The 14101-nt window shown below is 45.2% G+C and overlaps 1 protein-coding gene across 1 annotated transcript in view; it reads left to right on the top strand.

Moving 5' to 3' along the window:
* Positions 1–14101, top strand: part of LOC135365910 (venom metalloproteinase antarease TserMP_A-like) — a 94534-nt gene that overhangs the window by 76104 nt on the left and 4329 nt on the right. Inside the window, exons 10-13 of the mRNA XM_064598578.1 lie at positions 4209–4317; positions 6603–6770; positions 9649–9793; positions 13703–13822. Coding sequence (XP_064454648.1) covers positions 4209–4317; positions 6603–6770; positions 9649–9793; positions 13703–13822 — 542 coding nt within the window. The remainder of the gene's footprint in view (positions 1–4208; positions 4318–6602; positions 6771–9648; positions 9794–13702; positions 13823–14101) is intronic.

The raw sequence follows: 14101 nt of genomic DNA, 5'->3' as shown, positions 1-14101 counted from the left end.
ACGATGGTCCCTGAAAGGGACGCGACCTCCACTCGCACTTTTCTGTCAGTAGGAGGAAGTGTACATCGTGGAACCCAGCCCTCCCCTTCCAATCTGTTTCGGTTTCTGTCTGTCTACCAACGTCATGATGACGTTTCTCGGGTAGAGGTTTATTGAGAAAGCAACCTTTCATCGACATTGGCGCGATAGTAGTCTAGAGCAGGGGTCGGGAACCCGCGTCCCAGCTGCGCTACAGTTGCGGCCTGGCGCAGATCGAGAGCATGACAAACATCCCGCCGTTTAGCTGGGTGAATTCCTACAGCAAAAGTGTGCTCTCTGTGTTGCCTTTCCCGAGCTTAAAATTCACAAAAGGTGTTTGTCGTATTCTCTTACCATAACTTTGTGCGCGCAACAAGCAAGCTTTCGGTGCTAGTTGCACTTGTGGAATGGTCAGCTTGTCATTCGACAGCGATTAACAATTTCAGCAGACTATTTAGACATACTTTAGAATGGGTTAAAATGTCATCTGCCGACCCTGGAAAAAAAGTCAACGAGGGGGCGTGTGTGAAATATGGCCCTTGGAACTGTGAAGGTTCCCGACCCTTGGTCTAGAGTGAGGCAGATCCTCTTTCGTTCATTCGGTGGCGGCTCTGTTGTTAAAGGGACTGTCGTATCTGTCCCGGTAATTTCAGAAAGTAGACATTAGCACAGCTTTAGTCCTTATTTTCCTCTCTGGCAATCGCAGGAAACATACAACGCGTGCGGTGCTACTGGGTGTTTTTTTATCAGTTCGAAATCTTGCTATAAAAATTCCTTTGTGAGCAACACTGATGTCGTTTTTGCAATTGAGATTCTGGTTATCGGCAAGGCGGATATGCTCTCCAAGAAAGTATGGAACCATAAGTTGACCGATTACTAAAATTCATTACGGATACCCTTTCGAAGGAAGTATATGGAAGGACTAATTACGAAAACTCACTGCGGACTTCCTCTCAAAGAAAGTATGGAAGTACCAGTTGACTGACTATTAAAATTCATCACGGAGGTCGTCTCCAAGAAAGTATGAAACCGCAAGTTGACAAATTACTAAAATTCATTACAGACATCCCCTCCGAGGAAGTATGGAACTACAAGTTGACTAATTATTAATATTCATTCAGCAGTGGATTTCATGGAAGAGTGAGATAGCAGAATGGTGATAATTCTCGTTGATAGACATTCAACAAGAAAAAAAATATATAAAATGCGGAAACGCGCACCTGCGTTAAAATTCCTATGCAGTAAACTCGAAAACACCCTTTTCTGGTAAAAAAAAATGGTGTTTTGAAGGAAAAATACCCATTTTCATCCCAAAAGGATACTTGAAAGGTGTAAAAAAAGCGTTCTAGAAACTGTAGACAAAATACACCTATTATTACACCACAAGCCAGTGTTAAATAGCGTGTTATTACATCATTAACACCCATTTAACACACTTTTACACCTATCATGGTGTGAACGCAAGAAATGCAAAAGGGTAAGAAAGGGTGCTTTAAGGTGGCAGGATAAAAAATTGTGTAATTCATCTCTGATGTCGTGCTGTCTGCACTGGTACTCTCAATTCAAGAGGAAATTCGAGTTGAGTTTATGTGCTGTCAGAAACACAATGGACAAAATAAACGTAACACTAAACTAAACCTTAAGCACCGGTCAAAATATACTAGTACTTGAAAACTATCATGTTGCAAGTACCATAAAGCTTTACCGAGATCTGTGGTATACAAGTATGTGTGATTAGGGACGTTGGTTGATTTAGTGGCATAACAACCAGAGTAATCTAATGGCGTAAGCTTGTACACGAAGTATAACACAAAGACAGTCGTCAGAAATGCCGCCTACAATAGGACGTATAGTAAATGAAAGCAGCAGTGAAAGCGGCTAAACAAAGATACCCTGTACATGCAGCGGCAGAGATGCGCTGCAGCATTCAATTACACCTTTTTGAAAGGTGTAAAACATGCAAAACACCCATTTGAAACAGTGTCAGAACGGCGTTTTAAAAAGGGTGTTTTATGTTAAAAACACCCTTTGTAAAGGTGTTTTTTGCACAATACTCCTTTCTAAAAGGGCGTTACAGCTTATACGGTTAAAAAAGGGTGCCAGCCATAGGACAAAAAGGTGTAAGCGGTTTATACCCAAAAAATTGTTTTTGAATATACTGTGATACAGCCGAATTTTACTATGCAAATGAAACTGGAACCTCGCCGACCAGCATCGCTTGCTCGACAGTGTTTCTAGCTGTTTTACGTCAGAGGGCCAATGGCTTTGGAGCGACAGTGATGATTGCAGTAGATGCTGATCTGCTGGCTAGGTCAACAGCTCTGCGGTCCAGATAAGCCTCCGTCGCCGAGTCGCACTTTTTCGGTTCTCGTTTGCATAGCGAAATCTTGCGACTGATATTTACCATAATAGGCAAGCCTGAGCGATGGGCACGACACGTAAACAAACACAAACACGAAGTTTACGTGTCTTGCCCATCGCTCAGGCTTGCCTATCATGGAATTTATCCACCAGCCAGCCTGCATTTACGCCATTCTGTCAATGACTGATATTTACCGCACTCGTTTCAGATTTTTTTAAGAATATAGAGTGGCCTTCAACGAGGATTATCTCTACTTCTGCTATCGCACTTTTGGCCGAAGTTCCATAATTAAAGAAGGATAATAACGCAATTAAAAACATAGCACCCATGCTGCTCCAATAAGTTTATATATACGGGGTGTTTGCTCTAACGTGTCCAGAAATTATATCCAAGCCGGGCGATAAAAGAAAAGCAAGGGGTTCTTTTCAGCTGCTTGTGTAAAAAGCAGGCACTGCTTCACACAGTATAGTACCTGTTTCTTAGTCAAGTAGCTGAAAAGTAGCGATCGTTTCACTTTTATCGCTCGCTTTAAATAAAATTCCTGGACACGTTAGAGCAAACACCCTGTGTGTATATATATATATATATATATATATATATATATTTATGTTTACAATTTGATCGTGCACTCCCAGCCAAGTACAGCTGTTTCGTCCTACTTGGGACTCGTCAGCGTGGCGTAGGGAAGTGACACGATCTTGGGTCGGCGCTAACAGTGCGTCTCGGCGAGACGTCAATGTTCCACGGTGACGGCGCCACCTGTGGAGGCCGCAGTGCACTTGTCGATCGTGTCACTTTTCTACGCCAGGCTGACGAGTCCCAAGTAGGACGAAACAGCTGTACTTGGCTGGGAGTGCACGATCAAATTGTAAACATATGCTCAACGTGCAGCTACAGAGCTTCGGCTATTTACCCTTTGTATATATATATAAACGTAAAGAATAAGAAAACACACTGTGTAGTTTGCTATAGCCGAGAATAATGCATCGGCGCTGCGAAATATCGGTGAGTTTTACTGCACCGTATACGCTGTCGCCTTTGAGTACGTATGGGATAGCTTCGGTGGTTTTTGCGCAAATGCATATGCAATGAAATGCAATACTGTGATGTGATGACTAATCACTGTTGTCAGTTTACGGAGCAATAAAATGGAGTTACCAGCTCCCGTGGCATAGTGATTAAGACGATCGGGTTCCACGCCGAGACTGAGTCGGTGACACGCGTTCGAATCCTGTCACCGGCTGTGCTGTTTAAGGTTTTCCCTAGGTTTTCCCAAGACTTTCCAGACGAATGTCGGCGCAGTTCCTCCTGAAGTCGGCCCAGGACGCATACTAATCCCCTCTGTCCCCCCACTCCTTCCTGCTGTCCTCTGTCCATGTGTCCACGTCTTTACGCCGGTCAGCCAGAGTGGCTTCGCGGCGCTAACACTAAATTTAAAATAAGTAAATAAAATGGAGTTGGGGGTTTTTCTAAGACGTTCTTCCGGCTGTCTGTCTTTTTTTTTTGTATTATCTGTATAGTTAGTGCAAAATTTTTTGGGACGCGAAAGACAAGGACTGAAGGGAGCACACAAACACAAGCGTCACTCACTACTGAAATGCATTGCAGGAAAAGAATGCATAAATACACAAACGGTATCAGGGGACAGCCTCCCTTCTCCCTTCAGTCCTTGTCTTTCGCGTCCCAAAAAATTTTAGCTGTGTGCTGTCTCACCAACTGGCTTAACTTTCTTCGCTTGTTCTGTAGATACAATTATCTCCAATTTAAGTGGCTAGAAACGAAGTGTCCCTTCTGCACTGAAAGCTCCAACATTTGCCTCACGTTCCAGGATTGGCTTATATATCGGGCGCATGCACATACTACCGGACGGCCGTGGTTGAAGACAAGCCGTGGTCGTACGATTCTGTTCGCTACATGGCACACGAATTAGCCCACAAGTGAGTTATCGAACGTGAAATATGTTTCCACGAGTTTTCAATGCACAATTCTTAATGTCTTTCTCTTTTTCTTCCTTTTTTACGTCAAAGTAATTATAGAAAGAAAGGAGAGGCTGCAGGCAAGCTGGTACAGAGTCATGGTACGGGTGGACGGTGGTTCTGAGAATTTGTTGGCCGTCCTTCTTGTTCCGTGTCTCTCGGTCCCCTACCATGAGAGTAATTGTGGTTAAAGTCACCGTGGATCACTATTAAACTATTTGCTTAGACTTAAACTTATTAACCGCTATTTAAACTAAAACGGTACCCAATCCTTTGCACGAGGAGGATTCAAACGAAATAAAGAAATTACTTGTATTTATTGTGGGCAGAGAGCACCAAAAAACCTTTCCCGAATTTCAGTGAGAACCATTCACTCAGACTCCCCGATGATGCATGAGCGGGCAACGCTGCATTGAATCGTGAACCTCACAATCTTCAAGCCACGACGGAAAGGGTACTCGAGCTGTATTACTTAACCGCTTGCATTTCGTGAAAGGGTGCATCAACAATATTTCGGCTCATGAAAGTTCCGAATACAACGCGATTTACTTGTAAGGAACGCTGCCGCAGCTGCAGGACTCAGGATTCCACGTCCAGGCTGACACGAGTCCTTTATTGCACTTTCTGAAGTTGCACTGGCCGGGCAAGCTCTGAGCTGCACGCTCCAGGAGTCTCACCTTCTCTTTTTCTTTCTTCATTTTTTTCTTTTTCTTGTCTCTTTCTTCTTTTTCTCTTATTTCTTCCTTTTTATTTTCTGTTCTGGTCTTTCTTTTTGTTTTTGTTTTCTTCCTTTTTTTATGGAGTCTCACGTTTTTACCTCTTTCTCCTTTTTATTTTTCGTCGTCTTTAATGAAATAGCATGCCGACCTTGGTCTGGCACACCTATCCTTTAAATAAATATATGTCCCCCCCCCCCCTTCGCAAGGCTGCCACTTCAGTCCTGTGACTTCCCAACCGCAGTATGCCTGATTCGCTGAAAAAAAAAAAAAAGGAAAAAAAATTCCTCTGCTCTCGATAGAGCGACGTACTATATACTTGTTCGCTACTATTCATTCTAGGATATCAAATAGGAAAATAAACGTTCTGAAATCGGTATCTGTTTGCCGATGGTACGTTGCGGTGGTTCTTTTACCATCATTGCGTGCGTCTACGAATACAGAGTACGTGAAGTATGTATATCGGCATCGGCGTGTCGTGTGTGGAAAGGACCAAATACCAATGGGATGGATACTTCGCTCACACTTTTTGTCACCACCGGACGGCGAGAGGTGGAGCAACAAAAACAAAAACGTATTTTACGAGTGCTTTGAAGTAGTTTGTCAGGTTCTTTGCGCTATACTTTTGTGCATTTGCAGTACAGTATTTTGAGCCGTAAGTACCAATGATGCCAGGTGGTTGGTACCTTGATATAAGTACACCACTGAGCGGCATCGGTTGACTTCACTTTCGACGACAAATTCCGGTGTCGTGTATCGATATTACCTTCGAGACCAATAATTCCCACTGTAAGTATGGATAGTTCCGTCCCAATACGAAACAGGAATTTCTAAACTGAAAAACTGTTCAGCACCGTTCGTTATCGCTTCTGAAATAACAAATTCAGAAACTTCTTTTCCGTTATGGAGTACCTCAAAGCAATCGCGCCGTACTGACTACTTGCGTGGTGTGTCTGCAGCACGACGCTTATTGCAACAAAGTGAAAAACCGGGCGTGTTGGTGTTTATCTTGCATGACGAACTTGCACTGGGAATGGGACAGAGCGAAGAGACGACAGGACAGGTGGTAGACTTCCAACAAAATAATTTATTGGGAACATAGTACAGTCTTTAAATATTACACTCAGATGGTCAATGCGTCATCCACATACTCGTCATCCTTTTCCTTGTCCCACACCTTTAGGAATGTTACTCCATTATCAAACAAAGTGGTAGAAGCATGACTCACACAATGTTGCTCATTTTTTCCTTATTTCGAATGCCTCTATTATTTCTCTGGTACGCTGATCACAAGAACGGCCTTTTATCCTCGTCTACGGGAATCTTGGAGAACAGCCACACGTGTTACAATGCACGGACAAGTGACCGGTACCCCTCAGGGTAGCAGCATGCTCCCTTAGCCTGTCCTGTCGTCTCTTCTCTCTGTCCCGTTCCCAGTGCTAGTTCGTCATGCTTATTGCAACGTTGTAGTGGAAGGGTCAGTGACACCTAGAAATGCAAACACAACTTATTTTAAGGCATGTTGTGCAGCTTGGGATGCGTTCATGATGGCAATGGTCCAGACGGCAGCGTCGAGAACCACCCCGGTGCCGAGGCGTGCCCATGGGGGGATGGTTACATCATGAGCTATGTACAGAACAGCACCAACGAGTTCCACTTCTCTGAGTGCTGTGCGAGGCAGATTAAACATGTCGCTAAGTAAGTATATGTATTAACCAACTACCAATAACGTACGAATGCAAAAATATTCCACAGGCCGGGACTAGGCATAACGAGAAAAAAGCGATACAATTAGACCGGCTTAACAACATAACCATTTACTTTAACAGACATTCCTTTCCCCTATGCAGGAGACATCACAATGACACGTTGCCACATCGTGTCACACATGTCACGCATGTGTCACACTCTTGTGTGTGCCCACACTGATGATGTCTCCTGCATAGGGACGAAACATCTGTTAAAGTAAATTGCTATGTTGTTACGTTAAGGCGGTGTAATTGTGCCGTTTTCTTCTCGCTATACCGATAACGTTGCCACCATGTTGTCTTGATTTCATTGCACCGTGACGCGGGATTTCTTGGTTCAAGTTTGTACTGGCCTACTTTGGTTGTAAACCAAGAAAGAAAAAAAGCACAGTTGGGATCTATCCGTACGGCGCAACTTGCAACTGAGTTGTGCCGTGTGAGCGGGGTTGCACAACCCGGTTGCAAGACTTGCAGGACGAATCGCGCCATCGAGTGATTCTTCCTCGCAACATTCAGCCGGAACCTGTCTATCACTACGCTCCTTCTCCGAGACCGCCCAATGGCAATGTCTGGGTTGTCGTGGCGTCACTTCCGAGACGCAAGTTCCGCAGCATATCAGGGCGCGACTTACGAGGACAGTAGTTCCTCGGTGGTTCATGGAAACTATTTCACGAGAATGTGTTCTTAAATGCGTCATTGCACACTGCTAACAGTATTTTCAGTTCTTGTGCTGATGCGCTTGGACAAGTATGATGACGGTGATGACACTTTCTCCCACAATCTCACGAACGCTAAGATGCGGTGACGTCATCATCGTGTCAAACACAGGGGTGACATAAACTCGCTATTTCTGTAACTACCCTCAAGCGGGGTGCCATTCACAGAGCCGCCATTTTGCCCTGGTTACACGTCATATTGAGGTCACGTAGCTTGGTTTACATGTCGTTCTACCGCTTGACGACATATTCCCGTCGACATAAAGCCAAGTGATTAAGGGACTTTGTCAGAGTAAGGTATACGGTGATTCTTCCTTGACATTGAAATTTAAGTAGATCGCACCGACTGAGTGTGTCATAATGCTGGATCATCATTTCCTCTTTGGAAGTGGTGAGCAGTACTAGGCCTCATGTATGTAACTGCGCGTTTTATGCAAGGTTATCGGATAAAAATAGTGACCACCGATGGATGTCCAAAGCGATGCACAGAAACAGTAACTGCTTTCTTTACAAACGATTTGGCCACCAATTACGAGAGGGGCCTTCTTTAAGGTCACGTGCACTGTGACGTGTGCGACCAGGATCTGTCCAGAATGCATTGCGTTCGCTCAGCAGGCTTACGTCCGTGGAGCAATACATTGGCAGACGCCCTTGCGGTGTGAAAGGAGCTTACTATCTGCAACTTCAGTTAGTCGCAACCGTTGCTGAAGAGAAGTTGCAGGAAAAGCGGCATGTGAGTTAACCCTTACATGCAGAGCTAAAGGTATTTCGATGTAGACCTGTAGTAGAACAACTTTGATTATTGCAGGCGAGGACACGCTCGTCGTACACGTCCCATTCACGTCTTTAAGGGCTATGTTGCTGTTGCATTTTCTAGTGTCAAGCTAAGACAAGGATCAATGGTGTGTTTTTGAGCGAAATAGCCCACTCGTATGAGTGGGCGATATTTCGTGGATTCTTGTTCGGATTTAAAGGGACTGTCCGCCTCAGTACAACGTCACCGCACGGGGGTGGCGCGACACACAGACGGAGTTCAGTTCCATGCGCGTCCCCGTCGTAATGTCGTTTTTTTTTATTCAGTTCCTTTGTCATGCGGTCTGCAGTACATTCGTCAAACAAAAAGCTGTGCAAATGTACCCCTTCTAGGGGAAAGGAATGTGGTGACCTGGCGGATCATTTAAGGACGTGTTCTGGATGCCAGCCACAGTTCAGGAAATGTTTTGTTTCAAATTAGTAAGTTAGGGGGATATGTTTATTACGAAATAAAGGCAGACAAAAAGGAAAGGTAAGTTAGGGGTTCTGCTGTATCAAGAGGCTTTACCCATAAAACAAGCATGTAATTGCTATACTAGTGTGGTTTCTGTGTTGCTAAGTGATAAAATCCAGTAGTTCGTTGAAAGCTAAAAGAAGAACAGGTTGTCGGGGGAGGGGTTGCTTGCTTTGGTGTAACGAGAACGTTCTAAGTGATTGTGTCTGTCTTTGGCTGCCACTATAGGTCGTGCGTGCAGTCCAAAGCACCATAATGTACTGAAAGTCGAGTCCAGTAGGGGTGGACGGGTAGATAGAAGGCCTTGAACAGACGCGTATAACTCGAGAACACTGATAAGACGCATACCGTCCACCCCTATTGCATTCGACTTTCAGTACATTGTGCCGCTTGGGATGTTGTACATAAGCGCGTGCTTGGCTGATTAAAATTGAGTTTGTCAGTCAGTAGCCTTCGTGTTCATCTCGTTCTTTTTGTGTCCTCTGCACTGGGTGGACTGTTATCGCTTTTAAAATGTACGACCAAACAGCCAAGTTTTTATCGCTTTTTAGTTCCATTTGTACACGACAATAACGCCTGTAATAAAAAGTCAGACAAAATAGCTGTCGCCTCTGCGAAGGTTGAGATGAAATAGAACGTCTCTTGCATTTTTTTGCAGCGTCATCGAAATGGGCAGTGAACCATATTATATACTCACCCTCTAGGTGACAAAGACAATTAGCCTTCGTACGCGTGAGGAAGTCTCCTTAGACATGCATCTAGCTTACGAAGTTGCTGATGAAGTCTTTTCCACGTAAAGGGATACACGTGGACTGTTCTGTAACGAATTGTGTTGACGTTAACAGCCTACCCACCCGTGGATGTCTGCGCACGAACAACACGGGGTACGCAAGGCCAGCAACAGAGTACCTGCCTGGCACAAATATCTCTTTGGATGAACTGTGTAGGAGATCGTTTCCCTACGTCACTCCGAGATTCATTTTCGATACGGTAAGCACATATTCCCACATATATCCCCCAATAACGGAAATATAGACGTACACGACCCGACAAAACTTTAAGGAACACTAGAGTGGTGCATATAGGCATATGAGTGACAGAGTTGCTGCAAACAGGGGCAGGTAGACTTACAAACATGTGACCGGGTACTCAGGGTTGTTAAGTAACTTAGTAAAAGTATCTGAGTTCGTGGACTTAGATACTTTTTGTGTATCTTGAGGAAACATTAGATACATTTTCGAACACGCACTTCTAACTGTAACTTAATTACTTTTTTCAGTATCTTATATATGTTTTTTTGAGTAAAAACGACGAAACACCGTCGCCAAGCAGGAGGTGGCGCGAAGGGTGCGCCGTCACTAGGGATCCTCCATGCGCGTGAGAAGCAGCAGAAACCCGTCGAGGCTCCCTAGCCGACACTAGGCACGAGCTCCACTCCTCCTCGCCCTTGCTGCACGTCCTCACGCCCTCGCACCCGCAAGTGACATTCCTTGTTCCTCGCCACTGTCTTCGCAGCCTTGAACTGAAATGTCTCCGCTGTGAGCCGAAGACGAAGCTTCTCAGGTTCTCACCTGTCCCTGTCTCGGTTACCCCAAGTGTAGGCGTTCCTTCAATGTTTTGCATGCAATTACGTACGAATACCCAAGAAGGGATGCCTCAGTGGCTCTAGAGTGACACCTATTATGAGCCAAAGGAAAAAGATATGGTCTGCGTACAAAATTGCAAAAAGTAACTCCACCCGTACTCGCATACTTTTCCAAGGTATTTATAACTGTATATCAGTATTTTTTCCTGTCAGTAACTCCAACTGTAACTTAATTACTTTTGAAGCTGAGTATCTGTAACTGTAACTTAGTTACTTTCGAAAAGTAACTTTAACCACCCTGCCGGGGTACTCAACGCACGTCTCAGTAAGTGTGTCCACTCCCGTTTGCCGCTAGGGTGTCGCTGAGATGAAGAAATACGTCGCTCTGGTGTTCCGTAAACTCTTGTCGGGATCTCTACAGTGGCACTGGCTTGCAGGAATGTGTTCAGAAAACAGGCAGCACTGTCCTTCATGTTTATCAAGATTTAAATATGTGTTTCTCTATTTGCATAAACAAATGAATTTTCTAAATTAGGATTGCCTGCGCAGCTAGATGCCTTCGCGTACAACACGTCGCTGAGTTCAATGAGTCCCGTATACATTCCCCGTCGCGGCTGTACACCTGCTATATATGGTAGTAACTGGTCCGACGAACTGGTCCTATATGCCCTTGGCAGGCATTCCTCACGTAACTTTTCTTTCAAGCAACCCCCGCGGCCCCTTCTAGCCTTTGTCAAGTTTCAGAACAACGACGACTTCCACGTTGTAACTGTAAACAGCACCGGCTCCCGTGCCATGTTGGTTAGAGCGGGCGCTTTCGACGCCGAGACTGGGAGCCGAAACAATACTGGCAATATACTGGCCAATACTTCCAATACTGGCAATAGAGGTAACAATATTGGTCCAGTCTTGGACCGAGATTGGGCCGGCATTGCCAATATTAGACAAATATTGGGCCTAGACGTTGTGCTGCTTCGGTATGTTCGAAGACCCACGCACCGGCTATGCTGCCCGCAGTTTTCCCGCGGTTTTCCGGCTGTCTCTCCAAACGAATGTCGGCACAGTTCATTTGAAGTCGGCCCAGAACGCATAGTAACCCCCTGTCCCCACCACTTAGTGTAGTTGTCTCAGCATATGCCTACATCTGTACGCCCGCTCATAGTTACAGCTGCTTCGCCGTGCTAACACGAAACTACAAAAAATATATATATATATATTTTTCACGCGTTGTACTTGACAGGTCAGAACCATTGAACACGCGCACTCATCATGCTCTGACATCAGAGCATCGGCCCTTCCCATTCGTAGTAGTAAGCACGTAGCCTCAGTTGCGTTTCCTCCATAGCGGAGACGGCAGCTCTCACGTCAGACCCGCCTGAGTTTCGGAATTTGCAGTGTCAGTTTTCTACGCCTCTATTACCACATTTGCTGTGACACTTGGAAAGCAGGTTCACATCGATGCAAATAATTGCATGTTAAATTAGCCTGGAATAGCTTGAGACGCAGCACTGAAGCTCCTTTAACCCTGTCCCATGGAAAATGCTTCGAAGACCTCATTGAACTCAATTGAATAACAGTGGTTTATCCAGAATCTGAAGGGTGATCGAAAAAATTGCGGCCGGGGTCATTATTACAGTTATGTCATTACAGCTTAACGTATCATTACCGACATGTTTCTCAAGATCAAATTTCAAGGGCACCCCCTGTAGAGGGTACAGCGATGACAAAGTTAGGGGGTGCCACTGAACATTTTGGGGTGTTAGGGGGTGAAGGGGGGGCTGGATAAATAAACACTGGATAGCATTCAGATTAATACCATGAACACGGCCCGCACACAGATGTGTCATCTAATCATGAGCATTCAGTGCGTGGTGACATCGTGCATGACGTAAACGGGCACAACGGTGACAGACTCAAGTTTCGCCGCACGACACTCCTGCGACGGCTCTCCGTGTCGCGTCGCCAGGAGTACCTGCTTCCCACAAGTTCGATAAACAGTCTAAGTTATCTGGTAACGAATCGGTTTATTTGCCGGTGCTTGAAACTTCGTCTGTACCCAGCACACGCGGCGTTGTGTCTAGGATAATCGCCTTCCTCGAGGAGACTGGGAGGTGATGCAGGTTGGAATCCTGGCACCAGCAATGTTTTCTGAGGTTCCCCTGGTTTTTGCCGGCAGCCGTTCCAGATCTGCACAGTTCCTACGGTGCATACTAAGCCGCCGTCCACCACACCTTCCTGCCATCCTCCCTCCGCCAGTCAAGGGCCGTGCGCGTCCTCATCGCCGCAGTTGCTTCGCGGCGCTAACACGGAATTAACGAACGCAATTGCACTTGTGTTGGGCAAAGACATCGAAGAATAGTTTCGTTGTCCTTTTAAGGACACCGAGCATCCGTATTGATGTCGTTCTTTATCAGTTCATCAAGACCAAGTACAGTGCACCACGGTTCTGACTAGAGATGGGACGAATCCAGAATTTTACGATCCGAATCCAGGAAGGTTCTGCGAATCCACGAAACTTACGAATCTCGAATATTTTCTTTGAAAACAGCTTAAAAAGCTAAGAAAAAAAACTTCAACTGAAAAGTGTTTATAGACAAAAAAGTCTCCGGCTTAACATAACAAAATAACAAGGCTTACTCAGACGTTTCGTCCGTCCTGCAACGGACATCATCAGTGCTACACTGAATGAGTGTTTAAAGCAGAATGTGATGCATTTGTTCAAAGAAAAAAAAATACAATAACATAATAGTTCAGTTTCGGGAGAAAATATACCCACATAGTTCATTTGTTTAACATATTGTTCATCGACTACAAGAAATACATAAATTCTCGAGCCTGAATTATTTCCATCAAGCTAAAGCAACAGTCAAAAGTAAAATCATATTATTTTTGAACTTGTAATGAGAGTTCCTGTTTGAATCTTTCAGCCCAGAACACTGTAAGCAAACAAACAAGAAAATACGCGTCGGCCAATGAAGCTTTCGACGGTCTCCGGAGGCGCCAATTTGAAAAAGAAAGGAACAAACATGATTGGTGGATTCGAAAGATTCGATTCGCCGTTTCGGGCACTAGGGATTCGGATTGGCGAATCTCGAACCCCTGCCTAGGATTCGTGGATTCGCGGATTCGGTAGGCATATATTCCTGGTTCTGACCATTCCTGATGCAAACGTGACCGTTAGCAATGCGGCCATACCTGCTTCCTTTCTTTTTTTCTTTTTGATGGGCGGTATGGTGTCCCTCACAGTTATTTATTGCCTGGGTACTCTTGCCGGTCACTTATTATAAGTATTACCAATGATTCTGTTACCGCAGAATAAACCACGCGTTGGGTGTAAAGTACCGTGCCGGAGCCCCGCATCTGTTGGGTGGCGATATCGCACTGGGTTGGCGGCCGGCCTGGACGGGACACCCTGTGGGGCGGACAATGACATGGTAAGTGGACGAACAGAACTACATTAATGACACTTCTACAGCTTGACTCCGCGCAGTAGGCAGCATATTGGGAGTTGTATCGGAGTTGACATTGGGTGCGTTAAGTATGCGCCCCTCTTTTTGCGCACTGTTATCGGGGCTATGATACACCCTAAGCGACCACAGAACGGCGTAGAACAACTTTGGAGGAATACACAGTAGATCATGTTACATCGTTTTTAAGCGCATGCTTGTCCCGTGGCGCACTCCTTTTTTACACCGTGAAATGTGGGTGTTTTC

This window comes from Ornithodoros turicata, chromosome 8 (genome assembly GCF_037126465.1).
Source record: "Ornithodoros turicata isolate Travis chromosome 8, ASM3712646v1, whole genome shotgun sequence".
NCBI classification, from domain to species: domain Eukaryota; kingdom Metazoa; phylum Arthropoda; class Arachnida; order Ixodida; family Argasidae; genus Ornithodoros; species Ornithodoros turicata.
Note: the sequence above shows the minus strand (reverse complement) of the source record. Positions and strands in the feature narration are given on the sequence as shown.